Below are 25,730 nucleotides of genomic sequence, written 5' to 3' on the forward strand. Positions count from 1 at the left end.
ATGGAGACTCTTGATGTGGCAATTGTTGGAGCGGGTAAGAAAATGGCATTCATGTCGATCGAGATCTTAAAAGATTTGGGAAAAGATCGCAAGCTTACATGTATCATCAGGTTGGGCTGGGCTGGCTGCGGCCAAGACTCGCCATCAGTTACACCCTGAAGAATCTCTGGCGGTTTTCGACTCAGCTGCTACGCTCGGTGGCACTTGGGCGAAACATCGCCTCTATACGGGCCTGAAAACCAACAACATGTTGGGTACTTACCAGTATCCTGATTTCCCCATGGATACGGAAACCTTTGGTGTCAAGCCAGGTCAGCACATTCCTGGCCAGATAGTACACAGATACCTGGAGACCTATGCTCGACACTTTGATATATATGACAAGATCCGGTTCGAGCATAAAGTCGAGACAGCAGAGCACCATGAAAACGGCGGTTGGGTTCTAACGGTAAGGGACATCAAAGTCGGTGACGATATCAAAATCAAGGCCAGAAGACTGGTTCTCGCGACGGGCCTCACTTCAGAACCCTTTCTACCAATCTTCCAAGGCCAGGAAGACTTCAGGGCTCCCATCTTTCATGGAAAAGACCTACGCAACCATGAGGATACCTACGGAACGGCCAAATCAGTGACAGTATTCGGCGGTACAAAGTCGGCCTGGGATATGGTATATTTATATGCCACCAAAGGTATTCAAGTGAACTGGGTTATTCGAGGTTAGTAATACCGAAAGGGCATAGCGAGGTGACTCTACTGACTCTTCCAGAATCTGGCCACGGCCCTGCTTGGAATGCTCCTCCTTATGTCACACCTCTCAAGAAGTGGCTCGAGAAACTCGCCCATATAAGAATGTTAACGTGGTTCAGTCCGTGCAGTTGGGGTGCAGCAGATGGTTATGCGAAGACTCGCAACTTCTACCACGGAACATTCATTGGAAGAGCCATTGTCGATAAGTTCTGGAGTATCCTTGGCAACGACGTTATCACGCTCAACAAATACGACTCTCACCCGGAGACGGCCAAGCTTAAGCCCTGGTCCAATGCCATGTTTGTGGCGACGAGTATAGGGATTCTCAACTACGAGAAGGACTTTTTCGAGGTTGTCAAGGAAGGGTTGGTCAAGATACATATTGCTGATATCGAACGGTTGAGTGAGCAAAAGGTGCACTTGTCCGACGGCACGGCATTACATACGGATGTGCTGTGCTGTGCAACGGGTTGGAAACATGTTCCTCCTATCAAATTCCTCCCAGAAGGGATTGCTGAGGATATTGGGATGCCTCATACGCCGTCACCAGATTTGTTCCCTTATGCATCGCTCCTGGATCAAGTTGATAAGGAGATCTTCGACAAGTTCCCTCGTCTCAAAGACCAGCCCATACAGAAGGTGCAAAATAGCAAGTATCATACACTGCTAGAGGACAAAGGTCTCTCTAGCAATGACGATGTCACGCCATCGACAGAGCTGACCCCGTATACGCTATATCACTTCATCGTCCCGCCGTCAAGTCAGTTCCTCAAGACCCGAGACATTGCGTTTGTGGGAATGCTAGTCAACTTCAGCAACCCCATAGTTTGCCATGTCCAATCGCTCTGGATGAACGCCTTCTTCGATGATATGATTCCATCTCTCCCTCGAAACCCTTCACCAGAATTTGTATCTCGATTCCAACACGAGGCAGTGCTTCATAGTCGGTTCGGAAAATGGAGATACCCAGGTGGTTTTGGGCACAGCTTTCCAGACTTTGTGTTTGATGCTGTTCCGTATCTGGACCTGCTGCTCAAGGACCTAGGTCTACCGATATATAGAAAGAATGGTGCATTCGCTGAGATGACGGATCCATATGGGCCAGAGGATTATACGACAGTCGTGGACGAGTGGAAGGCAAAGCAACTTGAGCCAGAAGCTCCATGGTATCAATGGATACACGCGCTCGCCTATTGAAGGATGCCACAACCACACCAGAATAGTTTAGCTCCTGTGACGATAGCGACGGTCGGTTTGAGTGTGTAGGACTCTTTCTGTAAATGGAATTTATTGCTTAATTGTGCTGACTCCTTGATGCTTCTCATGGTTAGGCAGCAGCACGTTCTTAGTTAGTCACTCACTCGACTTACATGGCTAACGCAAGGTAGAGTCGTACATTTTCTCATCATAGAAAGTCCAACTTCTTCCTCAATATCTTTACCCAAATAGTGAATATTATATAGGAAATCAGAGCCTTGAGAGAAAACATGCCTGACACTATTGATTTGACTGGCTCATCACCACCTATGCCACGCCGAACAAGAAGTTCAACTCGTGTGCCCTCTTCAACCACGGCATCCTCAGAAAAGGATCAGACAACAGACGCTTCGTCTCACAAACCAAAGATAGAAACTATATCATCTTTATCTAGCCTTGGCCTCTCAGAAGAACACCACGATGCCCTCATCTCCAAACGCAACTGGCTGAGCTCTCACACCATCCCTATTCCCCGAGATGCCTTCCGAACTTTCATCTCAAGCCCAAAGGGATATCATACACTAGACGCAACATTTGTCTTTGCTCAGTCAGAGGCTGGAACTGCAGTCTGCATCTCGCCCGATGGTATCCTCCTCACCTGTGCACACTGCGTTGCAGAAGAGCCCTCTGAGCTCACAGCTAATACATCGTTCGTCCTCTTATCATCAACTGGGAATGTTGTTGCTGCGAAAGTGGTAGCTTGGGATCCAATACGCGATCTCGCTTTACTTCAGATCGACAAAACCGAGCTTTTTCGCCGGCCGTTTCCCTTTGCCCGTATCGCAACCTCGCCTCCCAAGTTCAACACTAAACTGCTATGCATCGGCCATCCGGGCTCCGAAGACCTCGAGGCTGAACGCAGTGGTGTAAAGACAGGGTACGACACACTCGTTCTCACCGAAGGGACTTTCCGTGGCCTAGATAAGGATCAAGATCCGCAGTATAACAGTGAGATCGGCGCTCTTAAGCATAGCTGCTGGACGTACTGGGGACATAGCGGTGCAGGATTGTTTGATCGGGAAACGGGGGCATTGGTAGGCGTGCATTCGAGCTGGGATGACAAGACATGCATGAGGAGGGGAGTGCCATTGGAAGCGGTGGCTGCCTTTGTCGAAGAGGTTGAAGCGAGGAAGAGGGAAGAGTTTACAGAAGAATGGCGATGGTATGTGTGGAGGGAGCAAGAGCCCACCAACTATGCCCAGGGCTTGATATTAGAATAAGAATTGCGCTTGGAAGAGGTGCCATGAAAGAAAGACATGCTCGTTGTCTATCAACTTCAACTGTAACTTCAAAGATATTACTCTTGGTCTACTCCACACAAGAGTCTGTCTGTTGTCACAAAACTCTAACATCATGTCCAACTCTCATCAACCGCCAGCATATGCTCTTATGCAAGGCAGTGTCCACAATATCCGACTCTCAAAGATTCTGGCTTCTTTAGCCCTAACACTGTTTGTACATTGACCTGACCTGACCCGATCCAACCCGTGCTTCTCGCCCATCATTACCAACCCTTTCCTCCATGTTCTGTTCTGTTCTGTACCGTGCTGTGCTGTGCTGCTGCTGCGCTGAAATTAAGATGCAAGCCCCAAAAATAGAACGGCGAGATGAACATTCCCGCTGCTTATTGCAGAATAAGACCCAACGTTAGTCGACTTTTCAAACGCCGTAACCCGCAATGTCCCCATGATGAATTTGATGAAAAACAAATGCTGCATGCGCATGGATGCCCGTGGCTTGACCGTTCACTTCCACAGCAACGTACCTCCTGCCTCAATGAGCGAGCATCCCTTTGACAAAAGCAAAGATGAAGCCTCGAGTGGAACCAGCCGAGGAACCGAGTTGCTCTAAGCTCTCCTCTCCCTCCGGTCGGAATTCTTCAGTTGCCCAGCCCAGCCCTGCAACTCTCTAAACCCTGGTCTTCAAACAAGCCTCCCCTCTTAGTGTCCGAATCTGTCAATAATGTGATTCAGCCCAAGACAAACGCGGGAAGGCCAGAGCAGTGTCTGGCGTTCTGCCCCATAATAGCCCATGGCTGGTGTTTCAGGTTCACCACCTCAGCTCAGAAACGCTGACCCACTGAAACAAACATCACCAAACGTCATGCAGACACCTCTGCAGGTTTGACTTTGCCGACTCTTGCCTTGTCCCACTTCCAAGAAACGCATCTAGACCTTGGTCCTGCATCGTACGGCCTTGAAGGTGGTGGTTTGTGCCGACCCTGCATGTCTGACGTACAGTATGCGTCTCGTGCTCATCACTCGAATGGACTCGGGTTTCGGTAGGCGCCGTCCGATGCTCTGTGTTTGGATCGTTGGGAAAATCCACCACAACGCACCGATTCTGAGTAGAGTTTAGATGATTCCCCCGGGGGGGTCGTAGCCTGTCGGAGCCCCTCTTGAGGTGCTGCCCAGCCCTGCGCTACCTGGCTCTCCATCTAAAGATGCTGTTGTTGTCTTTCGTAGCATAAACATAGGTTTCTTGCCTTCCTTGTCCAGTTGCTTAAACAGAATCAATGGCTTCTCCTCAAGACCCAGACAACGTTCCTGATCGCCGTACACAATATAGAGAGCATACTGGTCCCATGGAGCGTTGATCTGGTACTTTTTTAGTGCAGCAGGAAGAACCTTGTAGCAAGGATCTTCCATACTGACACGGAAAGACTTGAAGATCTCGACTGAAGCATTGCTCTGACTGGGTGTATCAGGTACAGGGGTTTCTCGTCGGCGGGGCGGCCCTTGCGGTGCCTTTTCGCGGGAGGCATAGACTGCGTTGGCGTGACCTTCGTCGTTGAAGGTGGTTCGTGTGGAGGGTGTCGGTGCTTCACTGCGGTAGGATCGAGAGGCGAGGGTCGTAGCGGACATGTGGGTCTGAGGAGATGTCGGGGAGGGTATGTTGGGTGAGGGATACGAAGGGGAGGACGAGCCCTGGCCACCTCCGTTCATAGCTGCAAGATGGGAAGACGATAGGACAGCTCGCTCTGCAGCACTTGCGGGGTCCAGCGCAGTCTCCGCTATTGACCTTTCGTGGGTAGATTGAGTGGGCGATGCATTCTTTGGTGTAGCTCCGATAAGAATCTTGCGGGTAGAATATTGTCGCTTGACTGAGCTTCCAGATTGACTAGAGCCTGGGGGTGGTGTAGGTGCGGGGGGCGATATGGTTGTTTCGTAGCCGTAGGCCTGCTGGCTGTTACCACTCAGGTTGGGCAATGGTTGCTGCGCATCCTTGACCAAGCGCAAGGCCGGGAGCATATCCTCTCGCAATCGTCTGAAATCTTCTGTCATTCGTCGCAGATCCTGTTCGAGTAGGTTCATGCGTTCATCGCGGAGGCGGAATTGTTCGACGAGATGTTTGATGTCCTTGATAGTTGCGGTAGCATATTGCGCCTCGGCGTCGGCGGCTGCAGGGGTTACAGGTTAGAATCAGGCCAGTCCACCCAAGAGGGAAATCGGAGGCAACGTACATAGGGGTAGGTAGTGGTCGCTCTCAATAGGGACATCTTGAGCCTTTTTGACATCATATACGCTTTTGAGGATCGTTAGACGATGTCCCACGCTAGCAATGCCCATGCTCTTGAGATCGTCATGTTGTAACGCTACCAGGGCCTCGCCAACAATCTCGTTTTCTGCAGGTAATCAAATGTTAGCTATCCCAACAATCTCTCCAATGTCTGCGGCACCATCCGTCAAGGACATGAGATGGCATGCTTTGGGTCAAGACGCACCTATAAAGCGATCGGCGTACTGTTGAAGACCAATGGTGCCAATAAAATCAGCACATTCCTCAACGGTCCATTCGGTGATGATGGTTTCTGGGAGACGGTCGGCGCTGCTGCGGTGGCCGTATGTAGTAGGAGTATGCTCTGCGGAGGTCGACAGCTCGGAGTCTATGGGGGAATGCTCAGAGTTGGTTATAGGAGAGTGGTCGCCCATGCTTCGCTCGTATTCGTCGTCGGCGTCGGACTCGGCGTAAGCTGTGCCACCATCGAAGCTCATCATCCTGAAGGCTATGAAAGGACAGTCGCCAACAACGGAGGCGGGGGCCGAGACGGAAGACTAATTCGGGCGACCGTGGTGGTGGTGGTGATGCCGCAAACAGACAGATGCGCTTGGTCGGGCACCGTCAGATAGAAAGAGAGAAGACGAGCGTTGGCGAAGGACAGTCGGTCGAATGCTTCTAAGTCTTTCATTCAAATCGTGATCGGAACGTCATAAAAAGAGAAGCAATGCTCAGGAGTAGGAGGTGGCAGACGCGAGGGTCGAGGAAGTGGGCGCAGCCTGGAGGACGATTGGATTGGATTGGAGTGGATTGAATGCAAGAACAAATCGAGTGGACGAATAGACTAGAAGATAGAATGGGCTGAGGAAAGGCAATGTCGAAGTGGGAAAAGAGCCGACCCCAAGAGAATAAGTAGACCCAAGCCGAGACGCCTCGAGGAGGACAAATACCGTAGAAACGTTAATAGAAAAGAGCCTAGAAAATAAAAAGAGTCGGAGGTAGCCAGAGGAGAAGAAGGCGGCTGGTGGTGGTGATGATGACGGGGTGTTTGTGTCTTGGTCCTAAGGTCTTGTCTTGTCTTGTCTTGCTCGGTCTTGGTCCTAGTCCTGGCCCTGGCCCAGTCCCAGTCCAGGTCTTGCTTGTGCTCTCGCTCGCTCGTGGAAGCGCTTGGGGGTGGAAAGGGAAGAGGAGGTCCTCCACTCCGAGTCACCCATGGCCTATTGAAATGGCAGCTGTCTCGAGGTACCCAGTACCTGAGCTAGCAGGCCGTGGTAAGCCCTTCCGAGCCCTATACGGATGTACTCCGTACCTATCTCATGACTTGGCCGTTCGCTTGGTGGACCTTGCTGTCGGCCTGGGAGGGACTTTGAATACTGGTCCTCCACTGAGAACACGGCTTGACTCCCGTCCCGCTCCACTGACAGCATCCCCCGGTAGGTACCCCGGCCAGGGCCCCTCACCACTAAATAAGTATCAAGCCTGGCTGCCGCTGCTGCAGCCCGTTAACCAGCCCAACCATTGCATTATTCGACCCTCCCATGCCGGACTTGAATCATCCATTGGGTGGTTTCTATACCTTTTCAGTAAATAAACAGTCCAAAGTCAATGCCGTTCTTGGATGACCTCTCTGTCTTGAGTTGCAGTGCGCGTTTAGGAAAGTCTTGGGCGTTGACACAAAACATAATCTAAACCCTGGCAAGTCGCTCATTGAAATGTATTGAGGTCCTGGTCTACTCAATTAACCTCAGTTTGTCTCTCCTTCAAACACCAGGGAAACCATTCAATATGGATGCTCACGGATGGGATGGCTAGGAGGCTCACTCAAGCCACATCTCGAGTGACAGTCCGAGGTATTCTAAGGAAACATCTTGCGTTTGAGACCGAACCTTCAGCATTCCCGTTTGGCCGTTAGGGAATTGACCTTGCAATGATGCTATAGAACCCTTGGAGATTAGCAAACTTCCGAGGCAAGATATTTGATAACAAATAAAGCTTTCATAAAAGTTGAGAGAACATGCCATGGCTAGGTACCCATGAGTATATGCAACTGTTTATCAATGTTCACCGTGGTATGCGAATTGAGATCTTCATGCATACGTTTCTTTTATTAGTTGAAGCAAATCTATGCTGCTTCAGATCTATATTTGTCGACTAACAATTACTCTATATGCTAGACTCATCCAACCCTTGAGATTTAGGTTGGTAGAATGAGTCTTGCTCATGATTCCCATTCCCAACATGGCCCATTACCTCAACACGCCTTCAACTCCATTATTCCGTCCCAAAAAAGAAAAAAAAAGCCCCCCTCTCTTGCATGAGAATTTGGGGGCAAAAGGGCAACAGCCGCAGGGCTAGCCGCCGAGAAGAACAGGGCATTAAACGTCGTGCAACGTCGCGTTCCTTCACAGGATGTATCTATGAAAAGCGTCAAACACCACTCAGACAACCTCCGAGTACGTGAGTGATTATAAAGATGTATCAAACACCAGGAACAAAATTTGATTAAAAGGCCGAGATATTAGCGTAGGGGAATCTTTGAATCCTGGACACCGTGTTGTACAACGTCTTCCAGGTTCCAACGAGGGGCCTGAAGGGGGATCCTGTTTTCCTTTCTCCATTCCTTTTCGTTCTTGGGGTCGACACCCTCGGGAAGATGTTCCAGTCCGCCTGCTACACCGGTCGAGAACTTGATCTGCAGGATGTCACCGACTTCGTCGCAGGCAGCCAACAGACGGTCAAGATCCTCCTTGTTGTGGGCAGCAGAAACACAGAAACGGGCGCGAGAGCTGATGAGTGGGGTCGCAGGATATCCAACAACGACGACGGAGATTTTTCGTCGAAGCATCTCGTGACTGAACGCAGGGAGTTTGGCGGGGTGGTAGAGCATGACAGGAATGATAGGAGAGTCATCGTGGCCATAGACAATAAGGCCAAGACGCTTAAGTCCGAGACGAAGGTAACGAGAGTTGAAGGCAATGCGCTGAAGACGCTCCTCACCTTGACCAGGGCACAGCTCGCCAGTAATGAGTTTCAGGGAAGCCAAAATTTGCATAAGCACACAAGGAGCAGGGGTTTCACCATACTGAGTAGCAGCGTTGGAGCTCTTGAGCTTGTCGATGATATGTTTCTCGGCTGCGATGTAACCACCGTTGGCACCAAAAGACTTTGTCAGAGTTCCCATAAGAATATCAACTTCGGAGGGGTCAATGCCAAAGTAGTCGCAAACACCACGGCCGCGGGGGCCAAGAGCACCGACAGAGTGAGCCTCGTCAACGAAGAGATAGAACTTGTACTTGTTCTTCAGAGCAAGAATACCGGGGAGATCACACATGGTACCCTCCATAGAGTAGAGACCTTCGACGACGACCAGAATCTTCTTCCAGGGACGATGGGTGCGGGGTTGACCTTGGGAAATAGCTTCCCGAACAACACGTTCCAGATCGGCCATATCATTGTGCTTGAAGCTCTGAATAACGGCACCAGAAAGACGAGCACCGACACGGATGGAGGCGTGGTTGAGTTCATCGGAAATGATCAGACAACCCTTGGAAACAAGGGCGGGGAAAGAGCTCGAGTTTGTGACATAACCCATAGAGAAAACCATAGAAGCGGGCTTGCCAACAAATTCGGCAACCTCACGCTCGACCTCAAGAGCAAGATCGGAAGTACCAGCAGCACCACGGGGGCTGCAGAAACTGATTCCGTATTGCTTGACGCAAGCCTCCACAGCGTCGGCACAAGGACCCTCTGACTGGGCAAAACCAAGATAGTTGTACGAACTCATGTTGAGAGTCTCGGTGTAGGTGCCGGTATATTGATAGGTGCGGTTGAAGTCGTCGGACTTGCGGTCCATCAGTGTGATGAAGCGTCCAGGGACGCCAGTGGTGGGGCGAGCGAAACAATCGTCCAGGCGCATCTTGAGACGTCGGACATAGAAATTGTCGAAATCGCTGTTGAGAGCTGCATAACCGTTGCTGGCTTTAAGGGCACGATAGTGCTTGGGGTTCCCGAAACGCTTGCCAAAGAAGTCGCGAATATGACCAAGAACGATCAGGATCAGGTAGCTGATGTAAGTGGTGAGAATGAAATAGTAAGGAGGCTCATCTTCGACAGGGGCCTGAAGAGGCTCTCCATGAGACTGGCTGGTGTATCGATGACTTGAGTGGAGGAGAGGGCCAAACTGAGCGTCGGCACGCTTCTGACGGTCGATCTCCTCGGCCGACTTAGGCTGGAAGAGAGTGGTCGTTGAGGCATCGATGCTGTTGGGATCGCCAGGGCTCGCGGTTGAGAGAGAGATGGTAGGCAGACCAGGAGAAGGCGAGAACCCAGTAGCAGCAGCTTGGTTCTGCTGCACAGCGGCAAGGGCTTGCTGGGCGCCAGTGGACTTGGGGCTACTGGAGAAGAAGTTGGTGATACGGTTGCCTTTTGAGGTAGAGGGGCGCCTCTCGCCCGACTTGACGGGTTGAGACATGGAGGGTGAGGATGAGAAAGGATTAAGCCGACGGGGCATATCTCCTGACACAGGTGCGTTGGATTGTTGAAGGCGCGAACGTGAGGGAGGCTAGATCGAGAATAGTCGGAGGGTAGAGCGCCCAATTGTAATCACGAGGACAGAAGGTCGAGAGTCTGGGAGCCAGGAGCGAGTGTCAGTGGATGTGCGAAACCTAACAATCGATTCGAGACAATTCGCTGTAAAGCATATTCTGCAGATAGGAGGTTTGTTGTGATGAACCCAATTGCTTTTCAGGGCGAATGAGGATATGCGAAGCAGGAAAGAAAACAAGACCAACGTGCACCGCGATCGAGAACAAGCTGCAACACAAGTAATGGAGGCAAAGATGTTGAGCTGGGGCTGATACACGGTACAACAGATGTTGATGAGGAAGAATTATGAAATTGATAAAAAAGAGGTGACGATTGGGTTTAAAGTTGAATTGGAGTGCTGTGCAGCACTGCGTGTAGTGGTGCGTGGTCCAGGAGGCACAGGGGGGCGCAGGAGGTGGCGTCGAATCAAACTTGGAAAGTGAAGATCCGCTCACTGCAAATTGCCTGTGGGCCCCCTTGAACTCGAGCAGCGGGGCCAGCTGTGGTCCAGCCAAGAATCGCTTAAGAAACACCAGGCGGATGATGGGACGAACCGATAAATGATTGATGATGATTGATATCAAGAGAGAATGATATCGCCTCTCAGTAATGTAAAAGATCACTTACCCAGTCACTACTCATCAACACAGCAACTGCTATGCTGCTGTTCCAATTTCAATTACCGAGACAAGCGTTGCCGTTCCAAGGAAGATAGATCGATCCAAGCTCAAATCGATCAGGCCGCAACGCAAGGGCACCAGTCGTCAATGACTTGATTCGGTGGTCAAGCAGGATCGATACTGCTAAAGAGTACAGATCGAGAACAATAGAGCGAATTGATGCTCGAGAGGTAATTAATCAGTCTTGGGTTTAGCTGATAGACGAAGGGTTGCTTGTTGGAATAAATAGTATTAGTCGGCGGACTCTCTCGATCACTCGGCCGAAACCTGTGCCAGTGGACGGCGAAGCACAACAACGACCTAACCAGCAGCAGGAATGATATTGAAAAGAGAAGAGAGAGCTGACAGATGCAGGGAACAACTGGTTATTATTCGACTTGACCTTCAGTACACCACGAGAACAGAAGCAGGAAGAAAACTGAACTGCGGAGTCAGCGGGACAACGGGATGTGCATTGAAAAACAATAAAAGGTCCAGGTTTTCCGCTCCACGGGAAACAGCGGGTACCAGCACCAACTACGGAGCACCTAGTACTGGGTACCTGAGTTCGAGGTTATGGTTCTAAGCGACGGGGGATACCAGTTACCTGACGGAGTGTAATCAGGGCCGAGAACAAGTTTAAACTTGCATTTGTCGACATGTACCTGAGCTGCTGACTGTGTCACTGCATGCGATGTACGATGTACGAGAAACGCACACAGAACAGTCTCCATAGCACAGCACAGCACAGCACAGCACAGCACAGCACAAGCACCCGCGGAATGGGCCGGACACAAGGATAACAGGGAATTCAAGGGGTCAGCCGGCGGGGACTTGCATTGTATTGCCTGCTCTTCTCGTCTTGTCTCGTCGTTCGCCTTTTCGTTTCCAGGCCTCGCTTCCTTGACAGGCGTTGATAACAAGGGAGTTCAAGGCTCCAGATTTGAAAAGCGAGGCGTGTATTCTCTATGACGACGCCGTGTTCCCTTCCAAGGCTGACCATGCCTGTTCAAACTGAGCTCCTGACCTCGAATCCTACCCAGAGGCAAACACAAAACGATCAGAACATATCTCTGGCTGCCTCTCCTTAATCGAAGTCCCTGTAGAAAGGATCCAATGGTTTTGTTTTCAAGACGAACCCCTGGGCTCCGAGGTCTCCGGCCTGCGAATGGGAAGACACGGGAGACTTTAAGAGAAAACGCCACTTTTTTCCTTCTAGCTCGGCTCGCACTAAATTTCTATCGTTTGCCTCCTGTAGCGAATGAAAGACTCTCAAAAGCCTGAAGGGTGCCCCAAGGGAACAAGAAAACTTCTGACGGTGGATTTAGGTGTCAGAAATATAGAGTCCAAGGTCTACAAAAGCTACCCGTGAACTTGATCAAGTATTTTTTGTCATCGATGATAGAGGTCCTAAGTTTTCTTGCCTCTCCTTGGGTGCCGCGGTTCACCACCATCAGATCTTGCTGGTCTTACATAGCATTGGTCCTGATGAAACCCAAAGGAAGTTGGATGTCATCATCCAGGGGCATGCTGTGCCCGAGCTATCAAAATCTCCGCCGCACCCGGCGACGATGATGGCATTATTCTTCAAGCTCCCTCGTTTAGAGAAGAGTCTCGTGGCATATCAAGTCTTTGAAAGTCTTCTAAGTTTCGGGCCGGTCGCCTCGATGGTCAGTCTGTATCTGTTCGTGAATCATATGGAGTTCCACCTGGGCTAGGATTTCTCCCCCAGAACAAGCTATTGCAGCCGAGTGCACACACTTACAGCCAACGATGCTGTGCTTAGCTGTGTATGTACGGATGACATGAGTCTCGATGGATTGCATTACTTTTTAGTTGGCGCTTGTTGTTACACACCGACATCAATGGCCAGATAAAAGATGCTGCAAAGCCCTGCACACATCCATCTAACAAAGATGAACAAGATCCTCCAATGCCCAAAGACCTTCACCGCCAGCTGTTTTCAGTCCAAAACTGCAACTAATGCACACGGTCCGTGAGAATCATTTTGTGATACTCGGATTGACTTGTCGCATTCTTGAGTTGAGTAGGCTCAAGATAACAAGACACCACCTCCCATCTTATCATGGTCTGCTGCCTTATTATCGACTCGCCATTGAGCTTCACCCATGCTACGCGAAGTCAATATTCTTGAAACAGAAGCTGAGTAGACTATCGACGCCTGATCATCTCGGATTCAAGGCGGTTCGGGACGATCGACCATGCCGAGTTTTCCCTGTGAGCTATTACATACAGTCCGGCAGCTAAGCTTAGACCGTACCGAGGCAACCAAGAATGCACTAATCTCGCCAAACTGCCATCCAACGTGATTCTGATTCAGCTTTGCTTTGTGCTTTGACAATCACGTTATGTTGCGTATCAGTTATTTGCTTTTGAGTCACGGCGGTTGATTCTTCTTCTGAGGATCCCTCAATGTGCTCTCCTTTTATTTGAAGTGATGCCATCTCGTTTAGTTGGACATGACAGTGGTCATTTACGAATAAAAGTGACAGCTCACAGCTCATGACATACTAATTTCGCAAGTCTCCTGAGCAATTACAATACCATTCAAGTTATCAAAGCCCATTAATAGTTGTCATGATGGAAAACCCTTGGATCCTCATCAGCTTGAGACAAGCCACACTTCATGACCTCAGCCTCCCCCACCACAGCCACTTCGGGGCAAGAGACGGGACTCGATGGCGGGGAGCCGAGAACGGGAGGGGACGGCTTTCAGCGGTTGGGCCGTTAGAGAAAGATTCCGAGCTGTGCTGGAAACACGGAATCCCAAGTCCGTAGCGTTGGGATAAGAATACAGTCTTCTCAACAATTACACAGCATCTCTCTTGCTTCATCTTGGCTTCCATAAACCACTCAATCTCTCCCTTGGCTGTGTCTGTTGCTTCTTACACGCCATCGTCTCGTGGGCATCTCAACTCCTCGGAATCGTCACCAATTCTCAACAATCGTCTTTCCGAGGACTTGATTGACCTTTCAGTCTCCCTCATTCTTCGTTCCAATGCCCGTCATGTCGATTGACAAACTTACACCTTCTGCTGCGGCACCTCCCTCTGATGATAATGTCCTCTGGAGGCATTCGGATCCAAAGTCCACTCACATGTGGAAGTTTCTTGAGCACGTGAACAAGAAGCATGGTTTAAGTCTCGATGGTTACCCAGCACTATACAAGTGGTCGATCGATGAAGTTGCTCAGTTCTGGGAGGAAGTTTGGCATTTTTCTGGTGTCACGGCTTCAAAGCCCTTTGAAGAGGTATGAGGCCAAGTTATGAGAAGGGCGTCTCAAGTGAGAGGCTCACCAGGCTCAAGATAAGCTCAACAACTCCAGAACTCAACTAAACACCTCTGCAGGTCCTTCCTAAAAATGCTCCTATGTACCCCCGACCAGACTTCTTCTCGGGCTCACGTCTTAACTTCGCTGAGAACCTCCTCTTTCCCGCAACCTCTCCACTTCCCGAGCCCACTGCTCCAGCCGTTATCACTGTTACCGAGTTGCCAAACTCCACAGTGACTACTTCATGGGCTGAGTTGCGTGAGGCAGTCCGTCGTTGTTCTAATGCCCTGCGTGCAGCTGGTCTCAAGCCCAATGATGTTGTTGCGGGCTTCGTCTCAAATCATGTTGAAGCGCTGATTGCTATGCTTGCTGCCGCCTCAGTCGGCGCCATTTGGACTGGTATAAGTCCTGATAACGGTGTTTCTGCTGTCCTGGACCGTCTGAACCAAATTGCCCCCAAGGTGCTATTTGCCGATAACGGCACAGTCTACAACGGCAAGGAGTGGTCTAGTGTAGCAAAGACGACTGAGATTGTGGCTGCGTTGAAGGACAAGGGGCTTGAGAGAGTGGTTGTGATTAACAACATCAGCTCTGGTGGACTTGGTCTTGAAGAGCTTGAGAAGCATGGCGTGTTGGCTGTTGATTACGCCAAGATGCTCGAGTCTGCTTCTGAAGACCCCCTGAAGTTCGAGCAGCTTCCTCCAGCTCATCCCCTCTATGTTCTCTACTCCAGTGGTACAACTGGTCTTCCCAAGGCCATTGTTCATACAGCTTTAGGTACACTTCTGCAGCACAAGAAAGAGCATCTTCTTCACTGCTCACTCGACTCCTCATCTCGAATGCTCTACTATACGACTACCTCCTGGATGATGTGGCACTGGAGCATCGGAGCTCTTGCCGTTGGCTCTACCATCGTTGTCTACTCTGGCTCTCCTTTCCGCCCCCATGGTCATCTCTCACTCCCACGTCTCCTCTCTGACCTCAAGGTCACTCATTTCGGTACCTCAGCCGCCTATCTGACTGCACTAGAGGCCAACAACGTTTACCCTGTCCGTGACGAGTCGATTGATCTCTCAAACCTGCAGGCTATCTACTCCACTGCTTCACCTCTCCCCCCATCGACCTTCAAGTTTGTCTATGAAGCCTTCCCCAAGCATATCAACCTTGGCTCGATTACCGGTGGAACAGACATTATCTCACTATTCGGAGCGCCTTGCCCACTGCTCCCTGTTCGTGTTGGTGAGATCCAGTGTGCTGGACTTGGTATGGCTATCCGTGCTGTTGATTCCGTCACGGGCGAACCCATCAAGGCCGACGAGCCAGGTGATCTTGTCTGCATCAAGCCTTTCCTTTGCCAGCCTCTGACCTTTTTCGGTCCTAGCGGCGAGGCCAAGTATCAATCGGCTTACTTTGAGAGGTTCGAAAACATCTGCGGCGTTGAGGGAGCAGTATGGCACCATGGAGATTTCGTCAAGATTCCTGACCCTGCAACTGGCAGTCTTGTCATGCTTGGACGATCAGATGGTGTACTGAAGCCATCAGGGGTGAGATTCGGCTCAGCCGAGATCTACAACATTCTCACACGCTTCTTCGCCTCTGAAGTCGAGGATGCAGTTTGCATTGGACGTAGACGGGAGACAGACTCAGACGAGACTGTATGTCTCTTTGTGGTAATGGTACCTGGACATGAATTCAGCGATGACCTGCGCCTAAGGATCAAGTCCAAGATCAAGTCTGAGTTGAGCCCTCGACATGTACCTGGCGTCGTGGAGGAGTGTGGAGGCGGCGTCCCCAAGACTGGCAATGGAAAGAAGTAAGTCTGCCCCTTAATACTATTCCGTAGGATGTGTGATGCTAACATTCAACGCAGGATTGAGGTCGCAGTGAAACAGATCCTTTCTGGTATGAATGTCAAGACCAATGCCAGCGTTGCAAACCCTGAAGCACTAGATTGGTTTAAGAAGTGGGCGGAAACTCACTAGATAAGTCCAAATAGTTTGGGGGAGTTATATCTTCGGCCGGAACTAGATAAAACATTGTCCAAGGGATATAGGAAGGCTACTGAGTTAGATACGATGGCGTCGATAACGGGTGACTTACTGATTTCTGGTTTCACAAGTATACCTCCCCATTGCTCAATCTCCTGCACAAGTGCCGCACGTTCCAATAGTCCTTCTGTCATGGGGACTCAATATCACTGCTGCCTGGCTCAAATTAACAAGATGAAACTTCCTGTAGGTTGATATGAGTGGAAGAACCAATCGGTGCTCAACAACATATGCACATTGCTGGACAGTCTAATTAATATTGCAGTATCTAAGCGCAGCGACAGAATGGAGTTAACAAGAAATCATTTCTCATTACTAATGCTATTCCCAGGTCTATGGTATATCCCCCATGCATTGCGCGCACATTTCCCTTAAAACTCCTCCCATGACACATAAAGACACTACGTAGTTTCTTCTGACCTCGGGTTCAAAAGTGCACGCTTCGCTTCTTCTGAACCTTCTTTCGCTTCTCTTCGTCCTTTCGACTGCTGAAGAAGCCACTGACACTTGCTGCTGCTGGTCCAGCGTAGGGACCCTGTAGCAGGCCACCCAAACCATGGCGTTTCTTTCCATTCTCGCTGGGGCCAGGCTGAGATTGCGAAGGAGGAGGAGCAAAGCTTGGCTGAGGAGCGCCATACGGTGTTGGACCAACACTGTTCGGTCTTTGGGGCAGGTTGTTTGGGGGGTTCAAGGCGCCTGACGCAAACTGTGGTCTTGGAGGTAAGGGTGGTGATGGGTGACCCGGACTCGTGGGACTCTGGAAGTCTTGCCCAGCCATGCCGTATTCTCGACGAAGTCTTTCTGTCTCTTGTTCGACCTCAGCAGCTCTCTTCCGGCGCTCTTGTTCCTCAGTCTCAAGCATCTTCTGGATTCTCTTGCTTTCTTCCTCCTCTTGCGCTTCACGTTCACGTCTTTTGCGTTCTTCCTCTGCGACCATTGCTTGTAAGCGTCGTGTTTCCGCCTCAACCTCAGCTTCTCGCTGGGCTTGGTTGCTTGACTGTTGTGGGGATCCTTGTACCCGAGGAGGTGACGATGGACGGTTGTTATTGAGAGCACCCGCCATTGTTGGGCCTGCCGAAGAACTTGCTGCTGGGCGAGAGTTCTGGCGACGCCGGCCATTAGATGAGGTCTGTAGGTGGAAAGGGTCCTGGCTAGGGTTCAGATACAGATCCTTGATTGTCTCAGCGCTCATGAGAAGAGCAATCTCAAGACCCCTTCTGTCCTCGATCTCAACGCGGGCCATGTTGGGTTCATAAATGGTTAAAGTCGAGTCATGCTTGGCGCGGAAAAATGCTACAGTAATATCAGGTTCCTTGCTCTTTTTCCCACCCACATTTCGTCCTGTCATATAGCATGTCATGTCCTTGCTCAGACGGCCATCACGTTTCCAGCGAAACACAACTTTGGGAACCAACTCGGCCAGAGACGGACGATCCTCCTGGTCAATCTGGCTAGCACTGGGTAGCTTAAAGGACCTCTCGGGAAGCTCAAACTCCCAAGCACCCGTCTTTCCCCAACTTCCTGGTTGTTGCTTGACGGGTATAGCCTGATCGGGGTTGTACAACGAAACCGCAAAAGTATCTGGTATGATAGGTGTCTTGGACGGCGGGTTTCCGTTTTGCGCGCGGATTTCAGCTGCAGACAAAGTGGGCGCTACCCAGTCAGGTTTGACATCGACCTCTGCGTATATCACAGAAGTGTTCTGAGAGTCGAATATGCCGAGCGCATATTGGCCATTGGCTTCGGAAGGCGACGGTCGCTTGATGAGGTACTCGGGCGCGGGATCGGATCCGTTGTGTGTGAAGTAGAGAATATTATTGAGTGGATTCTCTGAAGAGGTCTTGAAGCGATATGTCGGGAGGTTTTCGTCAAGCATCTTGCCAACTGTATTGGTTGTCTAGAGCTCAATGCGACTGTTGACTTGGTGTCGCAGAGCTAATTCGTGGGATGACGTCGTAACCCGTCGGGTGTAACACAAGAAGTATAAGAGGGTGTAAGTCGTAAGAAGTGAGTCGCCTGTGGTTCAGGAATGGCTCAAGGATGAGTTTGAGGAAGAGAGATAGTTATACGAAAGTAGCAAGGAAAAATCCGATAGACAAGACAATTGCGCGGCAGGCTGAGACTTGGAGGCGGGGCTGCCTTGAAGCAGCTACAGCTTGTGACTGATCGGGAAGGGTCACAAGGACTTTAAAGACTTGGCTGATGAATGGGTAAGGTAGAAAGACAATCAGATAACAAATAATAAGCTTATATCTTAGGGAATGAATTATTCTCGATTAGCACAGAGACAAAGAACATTCCCGTACTTGACTTATTTATTTACTTACTTACTTATGTTACTTGCTAATCGAAACTACGAGTGCTCGGTCTCGCATTAGTGACGTACCAAATCCGCCCAACGCCACAACCGATACTCAAAGAGGCTGAGCAGATTCTCTGCCTTAGTGCCGCTCAAGTGTTACTATTCTAGTCCTGGTCCCTGTCGCATTCATGTGTGTCGGATTGCGACTGTCCGAGGACTGGCCTCAGAGATCCGGCTTCCAATGGCGACTCTACCAATGGGCGAAACTGAGAGTATTAAGAATGTTCATCCATCTTTAAACGCGCGTCCAATGAGAAGCAGATCGTTTGAGCCTCGTCCTTTGCGTCAGCTTTGGACCTGATATGCCATTGCATTGCGTATGCAGTATCACATTATCAAATATACAGGGTATGATTTGTCATTGCAGAGAACCGATACTCCCTATTCTCCTCTCTTTGTCTAACAGACTGCGAAAGCGCCTTGAGATGCCTATAATTCCAGATGCTAGTCCACGCCGGCGGCGGTGTAGCCTTTAAACAGTCCCAAATGCATACATCGTCCCTGAACGCCTTGTATCCAATGCAAATTCAATGCCATGTCCTTTTTGATGCGCCTTCTTCTGAAATTCATGTCATAGTCCACCTTTAATGATGTAAGTATGTTCGGACTCCTCCTCTCCGCTCGATTGCTAAGGCCCCCTGGTTATGCGTAGCTATCGTCGCGCTCCACCAGGCTACCTCATGCCAGACCAACAGCACGAAATCTGAACTAGGCCTGACAGGAGTAACTGCAGTACCTATGTGCAAGGCCCTTACTTCGGGCCTGCGGCCAGACAACACTTTCATCTGGCCTATTGGTTGCATTGTCAATGAACCCGTGCGTGCTGAGCGATGTGATCGAAGCTGATGGTTCGCAGCTCTGTGCATAGTCTTCTTTCGCTTATTCGTGTATTCGTATCGTGTCATATCGATCTTGCAAGTTGTCTTCAATCAATGTCGTTTTTCGAAAGCTGTCGCAAGTGGAACGGTCACCGCCTTACTTTCAGTTAAAGCGTCAACTTGCCGACGCCAAACCCTCCCCATATCCATGATCTGGCTGTAGTCAGCGCTATGCAGGAGGAGGCACACGGCTTGCTGCATTTTCCTCTTCGTCTGCTGCGGGGGGTCCCCGGCGCCTTCGTTGTCTTCGACGCTGGTTTTGGAGTCGGGGTCGACAGCATGGGTACCAACAGCAAACGAAGCATGCGACAACCAGGCCAATGGCGAGACCGATCAGAAAGCCACGCATGATTTTCTCCCCATTGGAGCCTCCCTTGGCGATGCTCATGAACTTATCACGGAACAGGTCATCTGCAAATGAATCTGAGGGATATACATTTCCAGTGGTGCCCGAAGACGAAGACTGATCGCTCTCTGGCGATGAGGAATGGTCGCCGCGGGGCATAAGAGCCCATAGTGGTGAGATAGGCATGATGCCGAGATCGGGATATCACAAGGCCAATATGGGGAGTAAGCAAGTCAATTGCACGAGAATTAAGCTTAAAATTCTCTTGATGTGCTTGGCCGATCGCAGAAATGAGAGTAAGTTGTGGCACCTGAGAAATCGAGGAAGTGGCAGTTGTCGCTCATATGTCCGGATGATCCGAAAGTTGAACCGGAGCGGTAGCTACGGAGGAACGGCGTTGGGGGATCGACGATAGACAACCGGAACAGTATTTTTGTTGGAGTATTGTTGAGAAATGAGATAAAGTAGAGGCCAAGGACCAGATACCAGATCGAATAAAAGATGCCGAAAAGATGATCGCAGTAGTTGGTGAACCGAGTCGTCAGAGATGAATATTGTCAAACCGCCAACACCTCAATGTGATGCAAGGTGGAGATGAAGATGAAAGCAACGACAGTGATCAGCAGCTTCGCAAGGTGTATTCGTTATCATGAGCAAAAGATTGCACACATTCCGCGGGACGAAAAGAGTTCGAAGCGAAGAGATCGGTGTTTGATTTGTCTCCGGCAGAATCAACTTGTAACAAAGTCAAGAATTTAGAAAATCTGGAGGTTGAAGAGAAGTCGTGGAGACTTTGGGTGCGTGTTTGTGCCTGGGGGTTGGGATTGAGGAAACAGCAGCTTCAGCGTCCGCTAAAACGCTCAAACAAATCGGCATCGGCATGGCCCCTCCCATCTTTCTCCAAAGAATCCAGGCAATCCACGCAGGGAAAAGACAATATCCCTGGCAATTTGAGTGGAAAGCGCAAGGAGTAGGGGACTTCCCGTCCGGGGTGCACCTTCCGTTTGGGCTTTGGGGTGAATCTGTGGTTTGTTCACTTCCACTTCCCACTTGCAATGCAATGGGCTTCTCCCCGAGGGTGCTATTCTCCCTTCCATGGCCCTGACTCTGACTCTGACTCCCTTTTAGGTCTCTCCTCAATTTACTCTGTCTTACATGCCCCAAGTTAGTTATTCTGTCCTCTATTTTCTTTACTGCCTAGTCCATCCTCTTCACTTCTTATCAGGACGAGTGCCAAGACGTTGCGGGTTCAAACAGCCCATTCTTTTCAATGCTCAAAATCCACAAGAGCGTCAGTGCCAAGAGATGATTAGCAGACTGCGTTTTCAGCCCCAATATGTGACCGTGAATACTTACCTATGTGCATCCAAAAGACAGACGATCATATGATGTTCCTGATCAAGCCCAAAGAAGTCTCTTCACAACTGGTGCCATCATGAATTACACAAGCCTTTCTCATTGGAGACATCGGTTTCCTTATCCTTGTCTTGCCAAAGGTTAACCTTCTAACCCCAGTCACTTTCACTGCGGACCCCAACACGTCATGCCAATAGCGGACTCCCAGTCGCTGCTGGTTGGCCGGCCCGGCTTTCAACGCTCCCCCGCAGGCCCGAAACCGCGGGGTGGCTGATAAAGTCGGGGGAGATATCCCGCAGTCTAGGGAAAATGACTCGGCCGCATAAATAATATCCGACCTTGTCCATCTTTGACATTGGAGAATCTTGGGGTCTCCAGGCATCAGTGCAGATTTATGGACATCATCTCTTTCCAATTGGGCACATCAAAAGGATCCATGCAAGAGACCAGTCTCGACACGTCGGCTAAATATACTTGGCTCTCTGGTTGTCGAGAAGCTTATCTTATGCTTATTTCTCGACACCCGAATTCGGATGTACGATCCGTCCTCGCCGCAAGACTCTGGCATGGTCTGAGGGAAATGGGAACGCAAGAGAGTTGATATATATAAGCTAGCCTCCATTCTAAACGACCAGAGACTTTACTATCTTTTGGCACTTCAGCTAGAGGTCATGGTTTTCTTGCTCCTTGAGGATAAGTTGTCTTCCCATTGTGAAGAACTTGATTAATGTCATCCATGGATCCTATCACCGACAATTCTTTTTACTGCTTTAGGGCATACCTTTCCATTTTACATCCATTCAATAACTGATGTTAAGAGAACCGAGCCTTCTCAAACACAGATTGAGACCATGGTAGCGAAGCAGAGATTTGGTGCATCCATTCACATACTGAACCCGTGCGAAAGAGCAGGTTAATCACGCAAACCGGAGCGTACATAGCCATCAATCCAAATCATGATGAAAGTGCTCTTCATTTCTCCTAAACGAGAAACTCTGAAACCCCGTTGTGGGTACACGTTCCTGAACCCCGATATACACAAAACGACCACCTGCTGACGTCCAACATTAAGAACTGTTGTACCATTCAAGGTTTGATGGATGGAAGTGTCGCTGTGATTCCGTCTTGCTGATGAAACCCTCTGACAGTCTTCTACTGGCGCTGTCTCCTTGCCGTAAAAATGAACGGGCCGGGAGTATAACGTGCTGAAGCTAAGTAGAAGGCTGTCTGGAAACAGCACCAGAATATGAAACAGGATCTTTCTTCAATGCTGGGGATGAACGAATAGAAGCCAAGTGTTTGTATGACCAGAAGCAAAAGCCTGCGTCCCAAGTGGTGGTTAGGCTGTGGACAAGGCGTTGTCGTGCAACTGAGCTTTCAGTGTGGACATGGCTGCTTCTTGACCTTTTTTCAGGCCGTTTCTCTGATGCAGCAACCTGTCGGCGATTTCTTTGTGGTTCGTGTCCTCGTCTGGGGTGTAGCACTCAATCGGGCTCTCGTGTGTTCTCACAGGTTTCATGTCACGAAGAGCGATTGACATGACATTCCGCCGCTTGTGCGCTGTAGCTGGGCGTACATAGGCGAGATCACCAGAAAACATTTTGACGTTATGGGATATCCTACAATGTCGCAAACGGGATGAACATACGAGAGACGTGGTTCATTGATGTAGGAGAGGGGAGAATGGCGTCCAGCTGAGGAGCTGACCTATTGTCAACTGCTTTGGGATGTAGTGTATATAGAGACTCGACACTTGGGCCACCAAACATCAATATCGCCGCCATGATTCTTTGTCGGTAAGATTGTTGAATAGATAAGACGCTTTTTAGACTATACTATATCTCATTAAATCTCTAGGTGTATCCTGCTACGTACCGTGAATTGTGCATCGTATCCATATATGCATACATCGTATTCACTTATCACATGAAGAGCAATTTGCAATGTCCAAGTCGAACGTCATGTTCAAGATATGCGTTAAATTACAATTAAGAAATGCTGTTTCATGCTGTGAAACAATCCATGATTTTATCCGTTGAACCTGCAGACTCCCGCTTATTACCTAGCCTCTCAGGCTGCTTGCTGTATCGTTCCACCCGCTCGGCTCGCTTCTGACGCTGAGCCAATGTTGAACAGAACCTGTCCCGACATGTATGGCTCGGATTTGTTTTGGTTGAAGGGAGAAATGCTCGGTCTTAAGGTGAAGGCATTCTCCAGGTAGGACTCTGCAGCTAGAATATCCCTTTCAGTAGATCCCCTGTCGATCAGACCTAGCAGGGAATTATTATTGATAGACGGACGGGACAAGGGCAATGTTTCCTCAACGTACGATCACAACCAATGTTTGAGTTACATTCGCGTCCCTCCAGATCCTTTATGCTACGGACAATTTAAATCCGCCGTATGTCCACAGACCAAGTAACAAAAAGCGATGCACCGAATTCTGAAGCAACGGAGCTTCCATGCTTGGACACATCCGTCCAAGCGCGCATCCTTTTAGGTGCACGTCACAACTGAATTGGAACATTGCAATCAATCGGAGAAACAGTCTAGCCTAATCAAACCAAACACTTGAACCATCAATAATGCCCGTTTTATTGTAGAACCTAGAATGTAGATCCTGACAATGGCGAGTGACCAGGATCTCGTCCCACACTGGACGGGCAGAGCAGGGCAGGATGCTTGACTTTATAAATACCTACATAAACTCCTGCCTCTGTTCATTCCTGCTTGGGCTACGGAAGCGTCATCCTCCAACATCGTTAAAATGCGCTTCTCGTCTATCTCGACGGCTCTTCTAGGACTCATTGGATCGGTCAGTGCTTTCGGCGGTATTGCTCCTGATAGTAGACAGTTCAGAACCTTGGAGCGCCATGGCCTTACTGTCTTCAAACATGCCGCTACCGACTCGAAGCTTGAGTATGTGACCAATTCAGGAATCTGCGAGACGACACCTGGTGTTGGCCAATACTCTGGATACTTGTCTGTTGGTAAGTTGATCCTACTTGATGCCCTAAGGCCCTTTCTCATAAAATTGATACAGGGAAAAACCATAGCATGTGGTTCTGGTTCTTCGAAGCTCGTCACAATGCTGAGAAGGCCCCCCTCGCTATCTGGCTCAACGGCGGTCCTGGATGTTCCTCAATGATAGGCCTCTTCACGGAACATGGGCCTTGTCACTTTGTCAATAACGACACCGAGCCATCCCTCAACCCTCATTCCTGGAACGAGTACGCGAACATGCTCTACATCGATCAGCCAATCGGTACTGGCTTCAGTGTTGGAACTGAAGATGTCAACTCTACAGCACAAGCTGCCCCTTACATCTGGAAATTTATGCAAGTCTTCTTGGACCGGTTTCCCAAGTACAAATCCAGAGAATTCGGTCTATTTACACAATCCTACGGTGGACACTACGGCCCTGAATTCGCCGACTACTTCCTCAAGAAGAATGACCAAATCGAGAAGGGCGATGCTGAAGGCCACAAGGTCGATATGGTAGCGCTGGGCATCAACAACGGCTGGATCGATTCGAAGCGGCAGTTCAAATCCTACGCAACATATGCCAACCGCAACCCCTACAAACAGATTCTTAACAACAAACTCCTCACTCGTTTCATCGACGCTTACAATAAGTATTGTTTACCCTTCATCAACAACTGCACCCAGCTCGAGGGTCAAGATGATGAATGCGCGGAGGCTGATGATGCGTGCAACACCCAAATGTACACCAACCTCGAGATTGCAGGCAGAACCGACTTCAACGTTTACGATATGCGTATCGGCAGGGATGATGTTGACCCGCCGGAGACGTTTCTTGAATATCTCACGCGGGCTGAGGTTATGGATGCGATTGGAGCCAACACCCGTTTCGCCGAGTGCAGTGACACAGTTTATGCAAACATGGCAACGACGGGAGATGGTCAGTGCCCCTGCGACGGCGAGGTTGAGGATTAATGCTGATATGGGACAGGTGCGCGTTCATATGTCGGGCCTTTGGCAGACGTTGTGAAGCGTGGCATTAACACGCTTCTGTGGGCTGGAGATACTGGTAAGTGGGAAGTTGGTGACACAACTAGGACAGAAACTGATTTACATCTCACAGATTGGATCTGCAACTGGGAGGGCGTCCTATGGGCATCTTATGCGCTCGAGTGGCCTGGCCAGAAGAAGTTTGTAGCAGCGCCTTTCAGCAATTACACGGTCAACGGCACAGCCCATGGCCGATATAAGACGGTAGAGAATCTGTCCTTCCTCAAGGTTTGGGAGGCGGGACATTCAGTGCCATATTATCGTGAGTACCTCTGACATCACCCAGAATACGGGCTGACAAAAGAACAGAACCTGAGACTGCACTGCAAGTGTTCAAGCAGGTTATGCAGAGGAAGCCGATCAAGGGAACCTAATGAGATAGGAGCTTCAATGATGTTTTTTTCTTCTCAGGGCGTTTAGGTAGACGGAACCCTAGAACCACGAGGTCATGGCATTCGTAATGCATAATATTATTTCAATATTTCATGCCCGCACCACCAGACCCCAACCATTGAGCATTTTGCATTCTAGACATCCTGCCTGGTTTTCGTATATTCGTGTTTACATGCAGGTAAGATACAAAAGTAAATCGTACGCCAAGGTCTTACAGACAAATAGTGAATATGTAAGATACGTTCCAAACTCCCCGTGCCATGCGGTTCCTTTGCTTT

The 25,730-nt window shown here is 49.7% G+C and overlaps 8 protein-coding genes across 8 annotated transcripts; 4 read left to right on the forward strand and 4 right to left on the reverse strand.

The window, feature by feature from the left end:
• FMAN_12709 (uncharacterized protein) lies at positions 1–1,944 on the forward strand (the record flags this gene model as incomplete). The annotated part of the gene is made up of 3 exons (XM_041823182.1): positions 1–34; positions 111–716; positions 767–1,944. 3 exons carry the CDS (start codon positions 1–3, stop codon positions 1,942–1,944), a joined length of 1,818 nt encoding a protein of 605 aa, XP_041688788.1.
• A 290-nt stretch (positions 1,945–2,234) lies between these two features.
• Positions 2,235–3,224, forward strand: FMAN_16216 (uncharacterized protein; the record flags this gene model as incomplete). Its single annotated transcript, XM_041823183.1, has 1 exon — positions 2,235–3,224. One exon carries the CDS (start codon positions 2,235–2,237, stop codon positions 3,222–3,224), a length of 990 nt encoding a protein of 329 aa, XP_041688789.1.
• Positions 3,225–4,358: 1,134 nt separating this feature from the next.
• Positions 4,359–6,002, reverse strand: FMAN_12710 (uncharacterized protein; the record flags this gene model as incomplete). The annotated part of the gene is made up of 3 exons (XM_041823184.1): positions 4,359–5,404; positions 5,468–5,629; positions 5,729–6,002. 3 exons carry the CDS (start codon positions 6,000–6,002, stop codon positions 4,359–4,361), a joined length of 1,482 nt encoding a protein of 493 aa, XP_041688790.1.
• Positions 6,003–8,020: 2,018 nt separating this feature from the next.
• FMAN_12711 (putative LCB2-serine C-palmitoyltransferase subunit) lies at positions 8,021–9,973 on the reverse strand (the record flags this gene model as incomplete). Its single annotated transcript, XM_041823185.1, has 1 exon — positions 8,021–9,973. The coding sequence occupies one exon, from the start codon at positions 9,971–9,973 to the stop codon at positions 8,021–8,023; it is 1,953 nt and encodes a 650-aa protein (XP_041688791.1).
• A 3,791-nt stretch (positions 9,974–13,764) lies between these two features.
• Positions 13,765–16,019, forward strand: FMAN_12712 (uncharacterized protein; the record flags this gene model as incomplete). Its single annotated transcript, XM_041823186.1, has 3 exons — positions 13,765–14,016; positions 14,115–15,850; positions 15,908–16,019. The coding sequence occupies 3 exons, from the start codon at positions 13,765–13,767 to the stop codon at positions 16,017–16,019; spliced, it is 2,100 nt and encodes a 699-aa protein (XP_041688792.1).
• Positions 16,020–16,512: 493 nt separating this feature from the next.
• Positions 16,513–17,961, reverse strand: FMAN_12713 (uncharacterized protein; the record flags this gene model as incomplete). The annotated part of the gene is made up of 1 exon (XM_041823187.1): positions 16,513–17,961. One exon carries the CDS (start codon positions 17,959–17,961, stop codon positions 16,513–16,515), a length of 1,449 nt encoding a protein of 482 aa, XP_041688793.1.
• Positions 17,962–19,494: 1,533 nt separating this feature from the next.
• Positions 19,495–19,857, reverse strand: FMAN_12714 (uncharacterized protein; the record flags this gene model as incomplete). The annotated part of the gene is made up of 1 exon (XM_041823188.1): positions 19,495–19,857. One exon carries the CDS (start codon positions 19,855–19,857, stop codon positions 19,495–19,497), a length of 363 nt encoding a protein of 120 aa, XP_041688794.1.
• A 3,937-nt stretch (positions 19,858–23,794) lies between these two features.
• FMAN_12715 (uncharacterized protein) lies at positions 23,795–25,433 on the forward strand (the record flags this gene model as incomplete). Its single annotated transcript, XM_041823190.1, has 5 exons — positions 23,795–24,017; positions 24,071–24,949; positions 25,001–25,078; positions 25,133–25,321; positions 25,369–25,433. 5 exons carry the CDS (start codon positions 23,795–23,797, stop codon positions 25,431–25,433), a joined length of 1,434 nt encoding a protein of 477 aa, XP_041688795.1.
• Positions 25,434–25,730: the final 297 nt, after the last annotated feature.

This window comes from Fusarium mangiferae (genome assembly GCF_900044065.1).
Source record: "Fusarium mangiferae strain MRC7560 genome assembly, contig: FMAN_scaffold015, whole genome shotgun sequence".
Classification (NCBI taxonomy): domain Eukaryota; kingdom Fungi; phylum Ascomycota; class Sordariomycetes; order Hypocreales; family Nectriaceae; genus Fusarium; species Fusarium mangiferae.